Source organism: Macrosteles quadrilineatus, unplaced genomic scaffold, assembly GCF_028750875.1.
Source record: "Macrosteles quadrilineatus isolate MER2022 unplaced genomic scaffold, UCM_ALF_1.0 Scaffold_4__1_contigs__length_99947679, whole genome shotgun sequence".
Lineage (NCBI taxonomy): Eukaryota > Metazoa > Arthropoda > Insecta > Hemiptera > Cicadellidae > Macrosteles > Macrosteles quadrilineatus.
The window spans coordinates 14,601,359-14,622,440 of NW_026542597.1; the positions used below are offsets into that span (position 1 = coordinate 14,601,359).

The window sequence follows — 21,082 nt, forward strand, 5'->3', positions numbered from 1 at the left end:
CTATTGGCATTTTTTACAATTTTGCAATGGAAATGTCAATACTCTGGTCTAGGTTTTCATCCAACATTGAACTTTTGTTAGCATCATTTGATGGCCCAATGTCAATTGGTTTCTATGTCTGGTAACAATTGCTTAGTATCAAACCATCAAGTACTGTAACCACTCCACTCGACTACTGAAACAATTAAAATGATCACGATAAAGGACCATATCTAATATTTCTGGATTTGGTAAATAAAATCCTTTATATAATACGAGTAAAGTTTGAATACTTGTCAACTCGATCTGGGAATCGGCTCTAACAAAAACGTTTATATTTACGGAATAACTAAGTTCTGTGTCAAAAATAAGATCTAGACCAGTGGTATAGCCAGGAAAAATCTATTTTCGCCATAATATGAGTACAAACTTTTGAAAATTTAACATGGGCCTTATGAGAAAACATTCCGCCATTATTGTCATTTTGTTTACATTTTAAGACATAACGTGACGTTCTGTACCCACGGGCACCTCAGCTTGCGCATGCACATATGGCCTATTTACAAAAGACAGTACAAAAGAAAAGGAGTCCGATGAATACCATTAAGCGTTGATTAACAATACATAATTTCTGCATAATTTCTGGTGACCTTACTGAATTATTCCAAGCAGATTATTTCGTTTAATTGTTGTTAGGCTATTAGTTTTGTGGTAAATATTAGTCCGGAGTGTGGTAACTGTTTATGACGATTAGATTAAGGTATCTACAATCCTAAAATGCTATGGGAAGGGAGGGAAACAGGTCCACGACGTAGGAAATGGTTAAGGAAGTAGTAAAGGTAAGTAGTCCGGAGTGTGGGAAATGTTTATGACGATTAGATTAAGGTATCTATCTACAATCCTAAAATGCTATGGGAAGGGAGGAAAACAGGTCCGTGGCGTAGGAAGTGGTGAAGGAAGTAGTAAAGGCGAGTAGTCCGGAGTGTAGGAACTATTAATGACGATTAGATTAAGGTATCTGTTATCCTAAAATGCTATGGGAAGGGAGGGAAACATGGTCCGCGACGAAGGAAGCGGCGCAGGTCCGCGGCGTAGAAAGTGGTGAAGGAAGTAGTAAAGGCGAGTAGTCCGGAGTGTGGGAACTATTAATGACGATTAGATTAAGGTATCTGTTATCCTAAAATGCTATGGGAAGGGAGGGAAACATGGTCCGCGACGAAGGAAGCGGTGAAGGAAGTAGTAAAGGTGAGTAGTCCGGAGTGTGGGAACTGTTTATGACGATTAGATTAAGGTATCTGTTATCCTAAAATGCTATGGACTGGGAGGGAAACATGGTCCGTGACGAAGGAAGCGGTGAAGGAAGTAGTAAAGGTGAGTAGTCCGGAGTGTGGGAACTGTTTATGACGATTAGATTAAGGTATCTGTTATCCTAAAATGCTATGGGAAGGGAGGGAAACAGGTCCGTGACGTAGGAAGTCGTGATGGAAGCAGTAAAGGTGAGCGGTCCGGAGTGTGGGAACTGTTTATGACGATTAGATTAAGGTATCCACAATCTTAAAATGCTATGGGAAGGGAGGGAAATAGGTCCGCGGCGTAGGAAGTGGCGAAGGAAGTAGTAAAGGTGAGTTAGTCCGGAGTGTGGGAACTGTTAACGACGATTAGATTAAGGTCTCTACAATCTTAAAATGCTATGGGAAGGTAGGAAAACAGGTCCGAAACGTAGGAAGTGGTAAAGGAAGTAGTCAAGGCGAGCAGTCCGGAGTGTGTGAACTGTAATGTAATGTAATGTAATGTAATAAGGATTAGATTAAGGTATCTGCAATCTTAAAATGCAATGGGAAGGGAGAGAAACAGGTCCGCGACGTAGGAAGACGAATGAAGTAGTAAAGGCGAGCACTGTGGAGTCTGGGAACTGGAAACCAATTGTAACAGTTCGATTTCTGTATCTGAAAGTGAAATACTGAAATGCTATGAGATGGGATGGAAAGATGTCTAAGACATAGGAATTAGTAAATGCTAGCAGTGCGGAGTGTGGGAAATGTTGTTGGCAATTAGATTAATGTATTTAAAATACTAAAATGCAATGGAAATAGATGACAACATGTCCACGACTTAGGAAGTAGTAAAGTTTAGCATCGCAGAGTGTAGGAACCGTTTGTGTCAGTTAGATTAATGCATCTCTAATACTTAAATGCTATGAGAAGGGAGGGAAACAATGACGTAGGAAATGGTGAAGGAAGTAGTAAAGGCTGGCATCGCAGAGTGGGGGAATGATTTCTCCAGGTACTAAAACACAAACCAAACAAAACAAGTCATACCTCATAAGCGGAGGTGGCTTGCAGCTTATAGAAGACTGGGAGGTAGAGGTAGGCGGCCACTGGAGTCCACAAGAGGTAGGCAAAGTTGATGATAAAGAAGAGAGTGCTGTACATGTAGATTTCTGCTGACACTCCTAACAGGGAGATGGAAGACATGAAACTAGCCATCAAAGAGAAGGCCACTGGTAACATACCTTGGTCCTGGCCTCCTAACAGATACTCCTGGACAAGTACAAGAAACATGTGTAAAATACATAAAGTTAATGAAGAAAAGAGTTCTGTACATTTAAATCTCTGCTGAGACTCCCAGTAAGGAAATTGAGGACATGAAACTGGCCATCAGAGAGAAGGCCACTTGTAACATACCTTGGTCCTCGCCTCCTAACAGATACTCCTGGACAAGTACAAGAAACATGTGTAAAATATGTTAAGTTAATGGATGAAGAAAAGAGTTCTGTACATTTAAATCTCTGCTGATACTCCAAGTAGGGAGATGTCAGTATCTTCGAAAACTCAAAGAACTTAGTAAAGCATGCAACTTTAAACATGAACCACTGCTAATGAAAATCGTAATGATTTTCTCCAGATTCCTGTCTTCTAGTTGCCAGTTGATTACGTGAATATACCTCATTAGTAAGCTTTATAACAAGTTTGTCAAGAAAAGATATAGCCTCGGTATAAGAATCAGCCTCTGAGATTATTTCATATAAGTTGTAGTCCACAAAATTAGTTAGAAGTTTTAGTTGATCATCTTCTGCAGCACATATTTCTTCCATGAAATTCTTGAAAGTGGTTTTCCAATGTTTCCACTGACGATCAGAATGGACGGGTCATTAGTGGGGTACACTTCCATATCTGTTGGCACACACAACCTAGTGAGTAATATTATTATTCGATTGCTTAATTCGATATATCGTTTGGTTAGTTAGGCTAGGTTAACCTTAACTAACTAACCGAACGACCGAACGATATATCAAATAATCAATCGATATTTTCATTCGGTTGTTTGTGCCAACAGATATGGAAGTGTACCCAAGATAGAATAGAACTTGTATAGAAGAACTTGTATAGAAGAAATTGTAATAATATAATTAAAAGATTAAGTTGAATAAATTGTTATGAAAAGAAATGTTTAGAAACCAAATTTATATGGTTTTATTCAACTTAAATCAGCTACATTTGAAATGAGAGAATTAATACAAAACTGTAAACATTACATACATAAACAAAAATAGTCTTAAATAAAACAGCTGAAGAAATATTTGACAGTACAATAGAAATCATATTACATAACACTGTGCTGTAAGTAATGCCACACGTCGGCTCTGGACCCATGAGCGGGCTTTCAGCTCCTTTGTTTGCCCACTTGTCAGCTCCCTCATTACCAGCAATACCCCTTTGTGCCCTGGAACCCAACTAAGGATGATCCTGGTGCTCATTCCCAGGGCTTTCATGGCCTGATGACAGTCCCATACAGCCTTGGAGGTAAAGTCAAAACTGTCAAGTGCCAATAGTGCTGCTTTGCGGTACGAGTTCATGTATAGGCCTACAGTGTGGCCTGTAAGACCACGCTTCAAACACACTCTTGCACACTCAGACAGGGCAACAACTTCTGCCTGGAATACTGGAGCCATTCTTCCGAGGCTTACGCAAAACTGCGCCTTGGGCCTGACTCTATATATTCCAGCTCCCGTGCCCGTTGGCTTTTTTGAGCCATCCGTATACCAAGTGATCCCCCTTTTCATGTATTCAAGTTCACTCTTGTCCCAGGCATACCTGTCAACTTGGTTTTTCTAGATCTGTGATCTTCACCATTATGTCTGGTAGCATTTCCAAGGTGTTCATCTACACCTTGTCCACAATTCTTTTGTGCTCACTGGAGGCATTATACTTCCAGTTGCCACTGCAAGCCATTCTGTAGGCTGCCATCCTTGCCTCTCCTTTCATAATAATGCCGAGAGGTGGCAGGCTTAGCAATACTTCCAGGACTGCAGTTGGAGTGCCTCTCATGGCTCCTGTAGTGCTAAGGCATGCCACTCGCTGGATTTTTTCTAGTATCTTTACAGCGGTCGTTTGCATTACCTTGGTCCACCAGACCACCGAGCCATACACCATCATCATCGGTCTTGCAACCCTAGTGTATAGCCAGTTAGTCATATGTGGGCTTAGACTCCAGGTCTTCCCAACAGCATCATAAGTGTGGTCTGAGAGCGCTGCGTTATATGTACCAAATGGCTGTTCCAGGTGAGCTTGTCGTCCATCCTTATTCCTAGGTACTTGAACTCCCTCTTAACCTGGATCTGATTACCGAAGAAAGTTTGAACTCTAGCGATGTCAACATTTCTCTTCCTTGTAAATGGTACCTTTATGGTCTTCTTGCATTGAGCTCGCACAGGAGATTGTCGACCACCAGGTTCCACAGATTAGGTGACAAGACGCTTTGTGCATGACCTCTCTCACCAACTTATTCTTGGTGGAATTAACATCATATATTATCTTTAGACTTAGGACAAAACTTAGCTGAGAACATCATTAACGACTGCACAAACCCCATAACCCTGCATAAAGGGATGAAAATTCCACAAGTTTTATATCATTAGCAAACTAAAGAAAAAGGATTTTGACAATGAATATGGAGATCTCTTTATGTCATGAATGAATATGCAGATCAGAAAATATCTGATCCCTACTTATACGCCATTCAAGATTTTTTTTCATCATAGGCTGATCAAGAAGTACTCTTAACATGGGTCTGCTTTTCTTTGGATAGTTTGTAGAAAATAATGACTAGAATTTAGGGGCTATTGCCCCTACAAGCCACTGGTTGGAATATAGTTTATAAAGAACTACCAATAAAATAAATCCGTGGTACAAGAATCAGATTTTTTAATGTAATAAAAAGCCTTTTATTAACAAAGATTTTGCATGACATTTTTTAAACCTGATACTGAGGACTTGTTTTTGTTTTGTCCAATAAGTGTATTATTCTTTACCTTGTTTGTTTTTTGCCGGCCACCCGTCAGTCTAAAATAGATCCCAATAGAGGCAGACACGGACAGAGTAATGGCCAAGACAACATAATCTGCCCAACCCAGTGTCTTAGGCTCCATAATACCTGCAAAAAGCCATCTATATATATATAATACACTGGCAGATTTTTGTGAACTGAACTCCTCCCACATTTTTAGTCCGATTTAGACGATCAAGTAGCAAAAAAATGGCCCTGATTTGTACTTTTGCAAAGTGGTTTTCATTTTTTGAAATCTTTATTAGTTTGGGCAGGATCCTCGTCAAATTTGGGTTTTCTCCCATGAGGTTAACATGGAGGAATCTATTTATTTAATTGGAAACTTTGTCTCAGCTAATTTGAGAGAACGGTTGAGTGTAGAAGCTTGGTAGAGGTGTCTAAATAAAGGTCTTGGTCTTTAAATGAGCCATCAAAAGAAAAACAACGTAAATCCCCTTTGGGGCTCTGCCCCAGTGACCTTTAAAGTTCCCTCCCCAGGTTTGTTAACATTATGGCCATATGGATAATTTTTCAATACTTTTTAATGAAACAGCTAAAAATATTTAAATTGTATTTTAAACAACACAGGATCTGAAGGGGCTTGAGTATGCATGGAAAGGCTAACACAATTTTATTTCTGATTGTTGTTATAGGCACTAGTGATCACGAAAACGCATGTTGTTGCCCCCCAGCGTGGTCGACATCCCATGGGGGAGGGGGGCAATATGGCGGGGGGCAATATGGCGGGGGGCACCGTTTACTAAAACGCCTATAACTCGAGAACATTCTAGGTAGAACATTGCATTGAACGTCAATTTACTCATAAAGCTACGATCTTTAAAAATGTTAATCTGTTGAAGTTTGTATCTTCAAATCTTTCGTAAAAACATAAACAAACCTTTTAAAACAAATAAAACATAAAAACTCTATCTCCGTTTGACATTTCCGCTTGACTCTAGCGCTACCTATCAATGAATTCTACAACTCTTACTTCTAGTTCCCTATATCTCCGCTAGGTACAGCACTTTACGGAACCTCTAATAAAAACAACAACTTCTATTTACAAAATCTGTTGGTTTTTTAGTTATTTTACTGTATATTGAAACTAAAAATCAATATGGGGTTATGGAGTAAGAATAGGTTTTTTCCCATTTTTGACTCTTAAAACATAAAATTTCATAACTTCTTTCCAGACCATTTCATAGAGCTTAAAAAAAAATGTGTATACTGAAGTGTTGTTGTATGCCTAACGGTTGCGGAGATAATAAAAAAAACGTTAAATTCAAAATGCCCATGTTATTCTTACGGAGAATTATTAAGCTAATGTAGTTTACTTATTTATGGATACATTTTAATGAAATTTGGCAATTTTTTTTATTTTATACTAAGCTATCAAAATTTCAATAAAAACTCACCTCAATACCTTCCTTGTAGCAGCAAACCTAGGTACTCATTAAAATTAATTGAAGGCCCCACTCTTCGACCATTTTTTTAAAACTATGCATTGAGGGATTTTCATTGGCACAGAATTACGTTATGATGACTGACGTGATGAAGGAAACTCCCTTTGAAGTTCTAACTACATTTTACGTTCTTACGCACCGCCTCAACACACAGATATTTTTCCTCAAAAGAAAAGCGTAGATTTAATTAAATTTGTATTACAATGATGAAATTGCGGAAGTATTTACCACAAAAAATCCACCAATACGATTTTAATAATATTTAAAGGTTCATCCAAAAGAAGAGAAACCAGTTAACGTAGTAATAATAAATCCAATAGAAAAAAAAGGTAAGGGAAATATTATTTATTCATTGAATGATCAACCATATTTTGTAACTATTTCCCCAACTTCAGAGTTGATTATGTTCCAGACAGTTTTCTGAATGTTCTGGGAATTTCCAATTTTTTTTTTTTTTTTCGAAATATCTGTGTTTAGCCTTATTTAATTCTCTTTTATAAGTAATCTTTTCCTGGTGTAAACAATCTTTTAAACTAATACTTTTTTTACTACGATATTCCTTAGTCAGTTGAATAATATGCTGTTGTTTCATCTTCTTTAGTTATCCATGTACGTTTTTTATTTCTCTTTGTAACCATTTTTTTTGGAAAAGCCTGATAAAAATAGATAGAAAAATTTAAACGCAACTCTTTTTTAATTGGCAAATTTACAGTTTTCATAGAATTTTGACATTTTACTTTTAATAGCTGTCCATCATGGTCAGATAAGAAAGTAACCAGACCTTCAACCATTAAGTTAGATAATTTAATATTTTTATCAAAAAGCTATCTATTGCTGACTCCGAACTCTTGTTGGGAAATCGACAAGGTACCTCATACTTTTTCTTTCTAACATCTGTTGTAACAATCTATGTCTGCTATCCGATACTAAAACACTAATATTGAGGTCACCTGCTACAATTATCTTATCTTACTAATATTATAAATGTTTAAGTTTGTGTGTTTGTTTGTTTGAAGTTCAATCACGCATAAACTACTGGACGGATTGGGCTGAAATTTGGCATGATGATAGCTCACATTCCCGATTAACATATAGGCATATTCTTATCTCAAAAATCCTTTCGGGCTCCGCCCCAGTGGCTCTGTAATTCCCCATGTTAACCTAATGAGTATTCATACTCAAAGGGAATTAAAAAATTTAGTCAGCTGTTTCAACTAAAAAAGTTGGTTCTATGATATGCAAAAGCATTAAAGGTTAAAAGATTTACCAACAGGGTGCAGCACTATAGTTTTTTTTTTTGCATTTATGAAAATAGCTAATTTTAACTAGGTAAGCAGCAACAAAAAAACTGTGATATGCAATAAGAACTGTCGAAGTAGGATTGTTTACAATTATGTTTATATTTTTAATTTTATGAATGCTTTTTAATATTTTGTGAATTTTTAATAATTTATTTTTCTCTATTGTTTAGGTGAAGTTGTGGAACATGGCTATGGTAGATGTTCAATACTATAGTGAACCGTAAATTTAAAGAAGCAAATTTTATTAAAATGAGTCCATTCTAATTGCAAACACAAAGCTTTAGTTGAGTATAAATGCGATAAGCATTTTATATTTATATATGCTAACCCCGTACAAAGGACGGGTACTCTGCTAGTAGTTTTATCATATTTTTTATTAAAATACAATAATTAATTAATAGCTATTTACCCTACAAGTGTAGTAAGAGCGTTTTTACATTACGCAACTAGCGGAAGCGAGACTTAATTACCTTTGGATAGGAAAAATAAGGAAAGATTGGAAGTCACAAAATTATATCTAAGATATAATTTACCGATACTTATGAATGTTGTGAACAATTTGAAAAACTTGTAAATGAAAAATGTATTTAAAAAAGAGAGAGAATGCTTTTGATACCACAAATAAAAAATATCAAATACAGAATCTATGAAACCAAAGTATTAAAGCAAGTGTGACAAAGTAGAAAGAGAAAATAAGTATCCATGAGTACGAAAAAGCAAAAGAACAAACATCGTGAGGTATTAGTTTAACAAGGCCTAGATTTGAGTTTGATTTTATTGTAGTTTTAAGGCAGACATCAAATATTAGCAACAAAGATGACACAAAAACCAAACTCCATATTAGCATTTTAAATCCCAGACAATTGCCTATTTATTTAATATTTACTGCTGAATTTGACACGTTAATATCCGTTACTATCTTGACTATTTCTCTTCTCACATATTCAATCTGTTCGATTGATGTTAAATTTTTCTGTAAGAACCCCTCAAATTCACGAAACTCCTGGAACAGCTTGACTTTTTTTAAATACAGCGTTGTATCGTGATCTTCAGTGTAACTGTGAGGTTCAAAAGCAACATTATCTTTATCTGCTTCTCCGTTGATTTCTTGAATGATGCCTTCTTCTATCACCACTTCATTTTCTTCTATCACCACTTCATTTGAGATTATGTCATTGTCTCCAATTACTGCAACTATAAAAGCGTTCTCTTCAACATGTGTTTCTTTTATTTTTGATTTTTCTCTTTCTCTTCTCTCTCTCATCACTCGTCTGTACTTTTTACCACGACCGAGACCTCCTAGCGATATTCTCAAGTACTTTGGATCTTTTTCGTGACCCACATGTACTGGTAAATATTTAACAACAACACTGTCACTTTCTTGATTTACAAACATAGCGGATGGACAGAAACCATTTATTTTACATGAACCTAAAGACTTAGTTTTCCTGACATTAGAACCTTTACTAACATAGTTTCCACTTCTGTTACAAATGTAGAACCGGTAAAAATCCTTCTCAGACTTACATTTTGGCATGTAATACACAGCATTCTCTTGTTCAACACTCCTTTTCCACAGCTTGAAATCCTCCTGAGAGTTAAAAGTGTGCGTTTGCCAATTCATCACTATGTTGTGCTTTGTCTCAAAATGTTTGTAAATTACTGATCTCCTATTTTGATATGAAATATACTCACACAACGGACATTTCCTCTTGGTATACTTTTTTGTCCCGAGCATATGCTTAGTTTTTTCATGGTACTTGAGGGACTTCAGGTGACTAAATTTGGAAGAACACATTGAACATTTAAATTGTCTATTCGGATTTTCGTTTTGGTGTTTCTTCATTAAATGACGTTGCAAATTACTTTTGTAAAAAGTTTCGTAATCGCACTGATCACATTTCAACTTGGGCAAGGATTTATTGCTGTCTACATTGTGAACAACGTCATTGTGCCGTTGTAGAGAGCTTTTCTGATTGTACTGTTTTCCACATGTAACACAAATTACCTTCTCTGCTGGTTCCGCAGGCTCGCCAATAGTGTGAACGTTGTGAATGCGTTTTATATGACGGTTACAGTACTTTTGGTTCATAAAATCCTTGCCACAGATGTAACAAACTGCTTTACCCGCTCCACTCATCTGCAACCCAAGATGAGAAGATGAATAAGTTTTATACGCAAGTAAAACAAAATGCTACGTTTCATCAACAAAACTGAGAAGAATATGATTTACAGTGCAGAATTATTCACATCACTTCCCTTTTTTTTAGCGAAATTACCTATAGGGAAAGAGAAAAATTGGAAGGCCTGTTATGAACACATGTTAAAAGTCTCATTTATTTATTCCTTTTTATTTTGTTCAACCAACATAGTTACATGGCAACCCTTACGGCCAATGTCAAAATTTTTAATTTTCAAATGAGTTGTGTAGCAAAATACAAATTTTCCTGAAGTAGTCGCTGTCTTCAATTGTGTTTTTTGGCCAGAAATAAATTATTTACAACATTTGACGGAAATCGTCGAGGCCGTTTTCAAGATGTCTTTACAAGCACACAAGCATACATGTACAAGCAAATATTGCTCATACAAGTTAAGAGTATAGGATATGTGTGTGTGTGTCAATAAATGCAATAGCTTGAGTAATTTTGGTCTGATTTTGATTAAATACTGCATGAATGTGTATAGAGCTGGAAAAACCTAGATGAGTTTGCAAACTACCAAAAATGGGTCATGGGAACGAGGTGTTATGGAGTTTTGAAGTTTCTCAAAAGTTGGTTTTTTCAAACTTTTACCCTCAAAACATGTAAATGTCAAATTTCCATCACATCCGTTGAGCAATATTGTAAAATATATCATTGTTGTGCAGAAAATTTCAAAAACTGTAAGCTACATTTAAAATTTTCCATGTCATTCTTAAGAAGAAAAAAAACTGTTATAGTTTGCTTGTTTATGGATATACTAGCTGTGTACCCGTTCTACGCACGGGGATCTTATAATATTCAGTTGAAACCTTCTTATATAAAGAACAGCAGTTGGTTTGCATATTTTAAGATATGCTGGCCAAACTATTATACATAGCTTCATTTTATGTTGTTTTTTGTTGTTCCGGATCGGTATGACAATCAATAAAAGGTTAAATTACCTCTGTGTCTGCCGGTCGATCCTATAACGGTAGGCTTACTTTTATTTTTACTATCTGATCTCGTTTGCATGGCTCAATCACGTCCTGGTTGAAGTTCGTTCGCTACGCTCACTCACCTGTATGTTGGAGCTCGTTCGCTGCGCTCACTTTCCTTCAGGTTAGCTCGTTCGCTACGCTCACTTGCCTTCAGGTTAGCTCGTTCGCTACGCTCACTCGCCTCCAGGTTGCAAATTAGCTGTTGTCATAAATGTAAAAGAAATAATAGTGCTAGTGCTGCACCCTGTTGGTAATCCTTGTAACTTTAATGCTATTGAACATCACAGAACAGAACCAACTTGTTTAATTGAAACAGCTGTTAAGATTCAATAATTTCATTTCTCATAAGGTTAACATGGGCTTCCACAAATTCCACGTCAAAAATCGACAAAAACTTGATTTTCAAGGGTTTACTGTTAAATATCTAACTGTCTCATATTCGATGAAATACGTCTAAAACCATCTCATATATGTATAGTATTTGGAAAATAAGTTTCAGGCGGGACAGTGCTATAGTTATTGAGGAGTAGTTGTAATAAAGTGCGTATTTTAGCGTTACCAAGAGAATGACAGATAGACAGACAGACAGACAGACAGACAGACAGACAGAAATTGAGATAAGGTTTTATTCAGTTTCTCTGACCTATGAAATGTAAAAATAACCAAAAAGTTCATTATTCTAAGCAATGTACAGACAAAACTCTAATTTTATTTATATAGATAGATTTTGATCGAATTTATTTATTTCATCCAAGTATATACATTTGATCAAAGAACACTTTTTTCCTTCCCCGTAACAGCAATCCTAAGCACCGATTAACATAAACTCCTTAACCAAATCTTATATCATAAGCACTGGTCTAATGTTATTTAACACACTCACTACCGTGTGGAGAGAGACTTTACATACAGAGGAGTGTGACGGCTGGAACTGAACCTGCTAATATGGAATAAATAATATGACTTGTTTATGGCAAGTATTTTAATTCAAATCCAATCAGAATTTAAACTTACCTAGTCTGCAGGTTTGCTGTGGCGAGGGTAAGTTACTACACATCACTCACAGGCAAAATGTATTTAAAAGGCATAATTTTAAATGTATCTCTGTAGATACCTAACTGGGTTTGTCCCATTCAAATGTTTGACTTAGTTTTAGAATAAATTGGTTTGGATGACCGAGTTTACTGCTATAAAATATTATTTCTTTTCTTATACACAAATTTTTCAACAACACCAACTGAAAGATATGTTATTGTGAACGATGACTTCTTTTATGTCTAAATCACAGTGTGGAAAACTGAAAGAAGACAACTTCTATAGAGGGTTGCCACCTTTGGTTAGGGAAATATTAAGTCAGTTCCCCTTTCCCTACAGAACTAACACAGGTAAAAGGGCCCAAAGTCGAGACATACTCAGTTATTCTTTTTTTACGAGTAAACTGGTACAGCTGGTTTGACAGATAGGATGTCTACTTCATTATTAAAATCAATGGTTATATACCCCCGCCGCAGCAAACCTGCAGACTAAGTGAATTTCCATCTACCTGCCTGGAATTCCACTAAATTATTCCCTTAAAATTTTCAGATTTATTTCCTATTTAAATATCATTAATTTTAATGAGTACAAAGGTTTTGCTGCTACAGGGAAGAAAATAGGGGTTTTTATTGAAATACTGATAGCTTAGTACAAAGTAAACAAAATTTCAAAATGTCTTTAAAATAAGTCCATAGACAAGCAAGATATAACAGTTTATTTAGCCTATTCTCCATAAAGAATAACATAGTAATTTTAAATTGACACTTTTTTGGGATCTTTCCTGTAACCATTAGGCATACAACAATGATTCAATATACTAAATTATTTGTTTTTTTTTTAGTTCTACAAAATAGTTTGGAAAGAAATTGCAAAATTTTATGTTTTCAGGGTGAAAAATTAAGAAACCCCATTTTTACTCTATAAAACCCCCCATAAACCCCTGTTCCCATAGTTCAATCATGCTGGTTCGCAAACTTGTTTGAATACATGTAGGTTTACACCTTAACACCAAATTTCATCAAAGTCGGATAATTTTTGCTTGAGTTATCGTGCTAACGGACACATGTTTGCTTCTGGGGACCAAAAAAAAACTAAATCGGTCCCGGGCACAGGTATTACCATGAGACCTACGGTAATAGCTTATTCCCTATATGGGAAATTGGCTTATAACACTCAAGATATATTAAATACTAAAGCATTTTGAACATGGTGGTTGTTGTACGAGAACTAAATCCTTTAACTAAAATTTTATTTAAAAGTGCAACTCTATAAAGGCACCTCTTATCAACTTCCACCCTAGCTGACCACATTTAAGGAAGGCCACCTCCTCAGGTATGTAGGCCTGAACTCATCATAAGTTAGATACACTAGATCAGACCAAGACAGGATTAAAACCTTTAAGACTGCTTGGCCAGGTAGACCTATTGAACCCTCCGACTGCCTAGAGACTTGGAAATGGTTCAAGGCCAAGGTTAGTCCCAGATAGACCCAGTTAAGAGATAGGTTTCATTATACAAACTGTAACAACACTGCTTAACAACAAGCCCCAAGTTGTTTTTAACTTGTTTGTAGTTCTTATCTACTACCAGACTGTATCAAAAAGGTCATGTAGGTTAAAAATAGTTTAAGTACACGTCTCACTGCAAGATTTATGGAATCTGACACATTAGCATTTGGGGCTTAAAGGGTTTTGAGGTTATGTTTAATATGTAAATATAGTTAAACTTTTTGAGACTTAATTACAGCTTTGGGTAGGAAAAATGAGGAAAGATTGAAAGACACAAAATTATATCTAAGATATAATTTACTGGAATGTTGTGGAAAATTTGTAAACATGTAAACAAAAAAATGTATTTAAAAAAGAGAGATTAAAGCAAGTGTGACAAAGTAGAAAGAGAAAATAAGTATCCATGAGTACGAAAAAGCAAAAGAACAAACATCGTGAGGTATTAGTTTAACAAGGCCTAGATTTGAGTTTTATTTTATTGTAGTTTTAAGGCAGACATCAAATATTAGCAATAAAGATGACACAAAAATCAAACTCCATATTAGCATTTTTAATCTCAGACAATTACCTTTTTATTTAATATTTACTGCTGAATTTGACACGTTAATATCCGTTACTATTTTGACTATTTCTCTTCTCACATATTCAATCTGTTCGATTGATGTTAAATTTTTCTGTAAGAACCCCTCAAATTCACGAAACTCCTGGAACAACTTGACTTTTTTTAAATACAGCGTTGTATCGTGATCTTCAGTGTAACTATCAGGTTCAGAGGCAACATTATCTATATCTGCTTCTCCGTTGATTTCTTGAACGATGCCTTCTTCTATCACCACTTCCTTTTCTTCTATCACCACTTTATTTTCTTCTATCACCACTTCATTTGAGATTATGTCATTGTCTCCAATTACAGCAACTATAAAAGCATTCTCTTCAACAAGTGTTTCTTTTATTTTTGATTTTTCTCTTTCTCTTCTTTCTCTCATCGCTCGTTTGTACTTTCTACCACATCCGAGACCTCCTAGGGATATTCTCAAGTACATTGGATCTTTTTCGTGACCCACATGTACTGGTAAATATTTAACAACAACACTGTCACTTTCTTGATTTACAAACATAGCGGATGGACAGAATCCATTTATTTTACATGAACCTGAAGACTTCAGTTTCCTGATATTAGAACTTTTACTAACAAAGTTTCCACTTCTGTTACAAGTGTAGTATAAATCCTTCTCAGACCGAAATTTTGCCATGTAATACACGGCATTCTCTTGTTCAACACTCCTCTTCCACAGCTTGAAATCCTCCTGAGAGTTAAAATTGTGTGTTTGCCAATTCATCACTATGTTGTGCTTTGTCTCAAAATGTTTGTAAATTACTGATTTTCTTATTTCATATGAAACATAATCACACAACGGACATTTCCTCTTGGGATACTTTTTTGTCCCGAGCATATGCTTAGTTTTTTCATGGTACTTGAGGGACCTCAGATTACTAAAATTGGAAGGACACATTGAACATATAAATTTTCTAAGACTTTTCGGATTTTTGTTTTGGTGTGTCTTCATTAAATGACGTCGCAAATTAGATTTGAAAATAGTTTCATAATCGCACGTATCACATTTCAACTTGGGCAAGGATTTCTTGCTGTTTACATTATGAACAGCGTCATTGTGCCGTTGTAGAGAGCTTTTCTGACTGTACTGTTTTCCACATGTAACACAAGTTACCTTCTCTGCTGGTTCCACAGGCTCGCCAATGGTGTTAACGTTGTGAATGCGTTTTATATGACGGTTACAGCACTTTATGTTCATTAACTCCTTGCCACAGATGTAACAAACCGCTTTATCCACTCCACTCATCTGCAATTCAAGATGAGAGGATGAATAGATTTGGATAGAATTGGAAGGCCTTTTATAAACACATGTTAAAAGTCTTATGTTAACTTTTTTTTATTTTGATCAACCAACATAGTAACATGGCCAATATTAAAATTTTAAATTTTCAAATGAGTTGTGTAGCGAAATTCAAATATTCCTGAGGTAGTGGCTGTCTAAAATCACGTTTTAAGGCCAGAAACAAACTATTTACAGCATTTGAAGGAAATCTTCGAAGCCGTTATTGAGATTTCTTTGCAAGTATACTAGCATACATACATGTAAAAGCAAATATTGCTCATATAAGAGTATAGGATATGTGTGTGAGTGTCGATAAACACAATAGCTCGAGTAATTTTGGTCTGATTTTGATGAAATTCTGCATGAATGTGTAGGGCTGGAAAAACGTAGATGAGTTTGCAAACTGCCAAGTCTAATGGGCCATGGAAATTAGGTGTTATGGAGTTTTTAAGTTTCTCAAAAATTGGTTTTTTCAAACTTTTACCCTCAAAACATGGAAATGTCAAATTTCTATTACAGCTAATGAGCAATTTTGTATAATATATCATTGTTGTACAATTAAATTTGTTATACAGAAATTTTCAAAAACTGTAAGCTAAATTTAAAATTGTTTATGAAATTCTTAAGAAGAAAAAGAAAACTATTTCCATGTAATTCTTAAGAGGAAAAAGAAAACTGATATGATTTGCTTGTTATTGCAAATATTTTCATCAAATTTATTTATTTCATCTAAGTATATACATGTAATAAAAACACACTTTTTCCTTCCCCGTAACAGCAATCCTAAGCACCGGTTAACATAACATAAGCACTGGTCTAATGTTATTTAAATAGAGAATAAATAATATGACTTGATTATGGAAGTATATGAGTTAAAATCCAACCAGAATTGAAATTCACCTAGTCTGCAGGTTTGCTTTGGAGAGGGTAAGTTACTCTACTACACATCGCTTACAGGCAAAATGTATTTAAAAGGCATAATTTTAAATATCTGAAACATACCAAAATTCAATTCAATTAAAATTATCTACAATGCAGTTGTCTGCTTGTAATATTGAGCAGAGCTAGCGGAGACTAGGACGGTGGCAACGTCCTGTAATCCAGCTACTAGGTCACAAATTGTGGATTTTTATAGGCATGCACTGTGGATACGATACTCCCTGAGTGGATTAACGTCCGCACTAGTGAGTACTACGACTATCTGCAGCACTATCCTGATAATAAGACCCATTTGTTAATACCAAGGCAAAAATGTGGTTCGGATTCCACTAAAAACTGTAGGTCCCTTAGTTACCATTAGCTGTGTGGGCTATTAATTAACAGCTGTGTCTAAGGAATATGACGGCCTTAGTCACTAACAAGACTACAAGATCGCGCCACTCATATTACACTATACTTTCAGTATCCTAAGTCAATGGTTAATTTTTTTTATTCACGTAAATGGAAAGTCTACTTCCAAACTCAGTGGTAGGTCTATATTTGGTTCACATAAATGGAATGGCTATTTGGAGTATTTGAAGTCAATGGTACATCAGCCTAGTTACGGGGACTCTTATTATTGGTTTATTCATTTTGTGGTAAACTATGCTCAATGATATTAATCCAATTGTTCTTCTCTTTTTCTCTCTTCGGCATTTATAATGTGCTATTTTAGATGATTCGTTGACTAACATATGTTTCGACTCTTGTTTACCTTTTTATTGTTATCTCGCAAATAATCATGATGACCAATTAATTCATAAGGCCCATGTTAAATTTCTAAAAGTTTAAATCCATGTAGGGAAAAGCTTTGTGGTCCGATTTGTATCATTTCAGATCTATACCTTCCCGTGGTTGGGTAATGTGACTGTGTTAAATTTTATGCAGATCGCTTCAGCTGTTGTAAAACAAAAGCAGGAGTGTAGTATAAGAGCTTCGCTTCGCTCTGCTCAATAAATTTAGAATATATACTTTGATCAGTAGGGAAAGAGAAGTAAATTACAATTCATCAAATGAATTAAATAGTTTTGTTTTTAAATTTTTTGATATTTAATTTTGTATTGGCGTATTTGGGTTTCTTTTCAAAAAGGTGCAATTTATGAGGACTTAATGCTAAGCTGCCTCGATTTCTTGAATGTCCACTATTGACAGGGCTTTGCAAGCTGTGAGTTCCCACTGTGGGCCAGAAAGGCAGGGTTACAAAAGGCAAAATAAAAAGTTGTAAAGAGAACTAAAGATGAAGACCACATTAGCTCAACCCCAATATCAGGGTAGGGTGAGACAAAACGGCAACTTGTATGGGTATAAATTGACCCTTGATCAGCTGGCTTTAGCGGTAAAAGGAGAGACAATGTATTTTTACAGGAGAGGCAATGTATTTTTACAGGAGAGGCAATGTATTTTTACAGGAGAGGCAATGTATTTTTACAGGAGAGGCAATGTACAGCGTACTTAAATAACGCTTCTATGGGAAGCTGTCTAAACCGATCATATGTATTGTGGACGTGCCGGGAATCGAACCCGACCCTCCAGTACCAAAATCCAACCACTAAGCTAGCATCACCCCCTAATGTTATTTAAATCGGGAGTAGATCTGACGTGTATTACAACTACTCCGTGTATTTTATCCTGATTCTTCCATGTTAGTGTCACTATAAACAGATGCTGAAGGATGAAATTCTGGCCACCAACATGTGTGAGGCCTTTTAATCAGGATTGTTTGCCTTATGGAGCTCATTTACAGGAACAAAATATTTCTAGAATTTACCTAAAAAGTATGCAGTCGGGAGTAAAATGTAAATCGTAGGAATCGATAATTGTACTATGAACAATTTAGATTAGCTTAATAGCAACAGTTTTTAAAGATACTATCACAGTTGAGTGTCCATGTTATTTGTAACATGTTTGATAAAAGAATTTAACAATACAACTGTAATTGTATTCTCCAAACCGTGTGCGCCGGAACCTATGGTAACCATGGTAACTGCAGCATGGCTGACAGTCTATATTTATTTTTCTTGTCCATGCTCTTAAGCACGTGTCACACTAGGCTGCTTGTCAGCCGCTAATGACCAGCGTCCGTGGGACCTCGTAATGAATACTTAAGTGATTATTGAGGATATGTGAGAACTGGTTTTGAAAATGCAACAACTCAACTGTAAGCTGCTTCTTGACGTTCCTACTACTATGATGAAACGTCCCACAAGCAGGCATAGTTTTGGAATAAATTTAAGAAATCAATAACCTGCTTCCCGACCACTTAAGCTAAGTCATTTCTACGCTACAAATTTCTACTTTTAATTGCCTAGTTTAAAGCTCAGTTCTTGTCGCCATTTCGTGCTTGGGTCCTTATAAACTAGCACTTAATCGATTTTTAAGGATGTGTGTGAAAGAGAAAGAACTTTATTTAAAAATGTTAACCGCGAGAAGAGGCGTTAGTGGACCAAGCCTTACATACAAAAAAATAGAGCAGTTAGGAGCTTCTGCATGCCGGTTGCAAAAAATAAAAAAGAGGAATCAGAGACATAGGCCTGTAAAAATGTTTTACGAATGTCACCACATACATTCCAAGAATTGCTAGAATTATTTAAACCTCGAATTAAAAAACAAAAAACACACACACACACTGGTGCTTTTGTATAAAATCAAGTTGAAAATTATCTTTGGTTGCCGCTGGCACGCTTCTAGAGGTGGTCAGACTACGCTGCTGACTGGCACAGCGAGTGCGAGTGATCACGTGAACTCTAGTCGCCGCCGCCTCACTACCAAAAGTTGAACATGTCCGACTTTGCCAGCCGCTGACAAATACTCGCTGGCTGGCAATGTCAGCTGCGAATGTTGTGGTCCCATTAAGCTGACAGTAGCGGCTTCTTTCAGTTTGCCGCTGATGCTAGCTTAGTGTGACCCGAGCTTTTACCTAGACTATCAGCTACGTCAGAAATTTTTGATTTAATAAACTTTTTAGAAATTGACAACTATGAGAACATTGAAAGTTGGGCAAAGGTCAATATATCGGTTGGGTACCTAAAATGGTAAAACCTGATGGACTTTCACTCATGATCTGTATATTCAAAGGAAGCATGTGACTATTATTTTTATTAAAGTCGTATGTTTTTATATTTGACTAGTTAACCGCCCGTGCTCTGCCAAGGGAATATTGTCAGCAATAAAAGACATAATAATTAACAAATAGCCTACTGTTTATCTTTGTATTTTATTTAGGGGCTGCTTAACTTATTACATGAAATAGAACTGATAGTTTGCCTGTATAAACTATTTTATGTTAATCAAATCGATATATTAGTTTAACCAAATGAATGGTTAATATTAATTCGAGTGTACATGTTGCAAAGTATTATAGGAGTTATTTCAAAACGAATAACAGTCATAGTTACAATGAGTTTAAGAGAGTCAACTCAAAGATTACCGGTGTGTAACTCAGACCATGTTTATCTTCGTTATTGATAAACCTAAAGCATTCCGGCCGGTTTTCTCCTTCTCAAAATGCCTCGCTGTACAGGCAACACAGGTCATTGATAGAGGGCCAATTGAGAACGAAAAGTCGTTTTGGGGTAGTGTTAGGGTGCATTTGTAACCTAATAGTTGAGATTGTCCAGGGTGAGGTGCTGACTGTGAAGGGGACGATGTCGAAGTTGGACAACGGTAAACGTGGACTACAATAAAAACAGACACCGCCTCAATCAGACAACGATAAAAGCAGACAACGACGAAACTGGACACATTCAAAAGTGTCCAAGTTTAACGTTGCACGCAAACGACAATCCTGGAAACTTAATCTGTCCAACCTTATCGTTGTCCGCGTGTGTCGTTGTCCAACTTCGGCGCGGTCGTCCCCTGTGATGAGTTAAGCCTATTACGCCACTGTTCTGTAGCTGCGGTCGTTATCACGATTACACCTCCTGTCTATGTGTCGTTTCGTCACGTCGGAGGCATTTAAAAGAATAAAACAACAAATAAACAAATTATAGCTACACAAAACAACGATAAATGCACAAATTTAAGTTACGATCATGCTAACACGATCCGTCATAGCGACACAAAACATCGATAAATATACAAATTTAAGATACAACCATACTAACACGATCCGTCTTGGGGGTTATGTTTACACAAACTCAAATAGTAAATAAATGTACTCAATGCGTTTCATTGAATTGAAAAATAAATAACAGCAATTAAATTATACAGCTGATCAAAATGTAAACAATTATGTTCTTCATAAGGATAACATGGGAACTTTCAAAGCCACTGGGGGCAGAGCCCAAGAGACTTTTTCAAAAATGTAAAGGCGGTTTCACACTGGCATCCGCGGACGATTTCTTCGTCCGCGGACGGATGCGAAAATAAATCGCTGCCCATGTTATCAGATGGGACCGTTCACACCGCCCATTGAAACG

The 21,082-nt window shown here is 36.2% G+C and overlaps 1 protein-coding gene across 8 annotated transcripts in view; it reads right to left on the reverse strand.

Moving 5' to 3' along the window:
- LOC128991700 (putative sodium-dependent multivitamin transporter) overlaps window positions 1-21,082 on the reverse strand; it is a 41,528-nt gene that overhangs the window by 9,159 nt on the left and 11,287 nt on the right. For 2 of the 8 annotated variants that reach the window (XM_054414800.1, XM_054414801.1), the window contains exons 2-4: window positions 9,764-10,208; window positions 5,291-5,412; window positions 2,298-2,519 (exon numbers count right to left, since the gene is read on the reverse strand). In XM_054414800.1, coding sequence (XP_054270775.1) covers window positions 2,298-2,519; window positions 5,291-5,412; window positions 9,764-10,208 — 789 coding nt within the window. The other 6 variants (XM_054414803.1, XM_054414804.1, XM_054414799.1 and 3 more) reach the window with 5 other exon arrangements.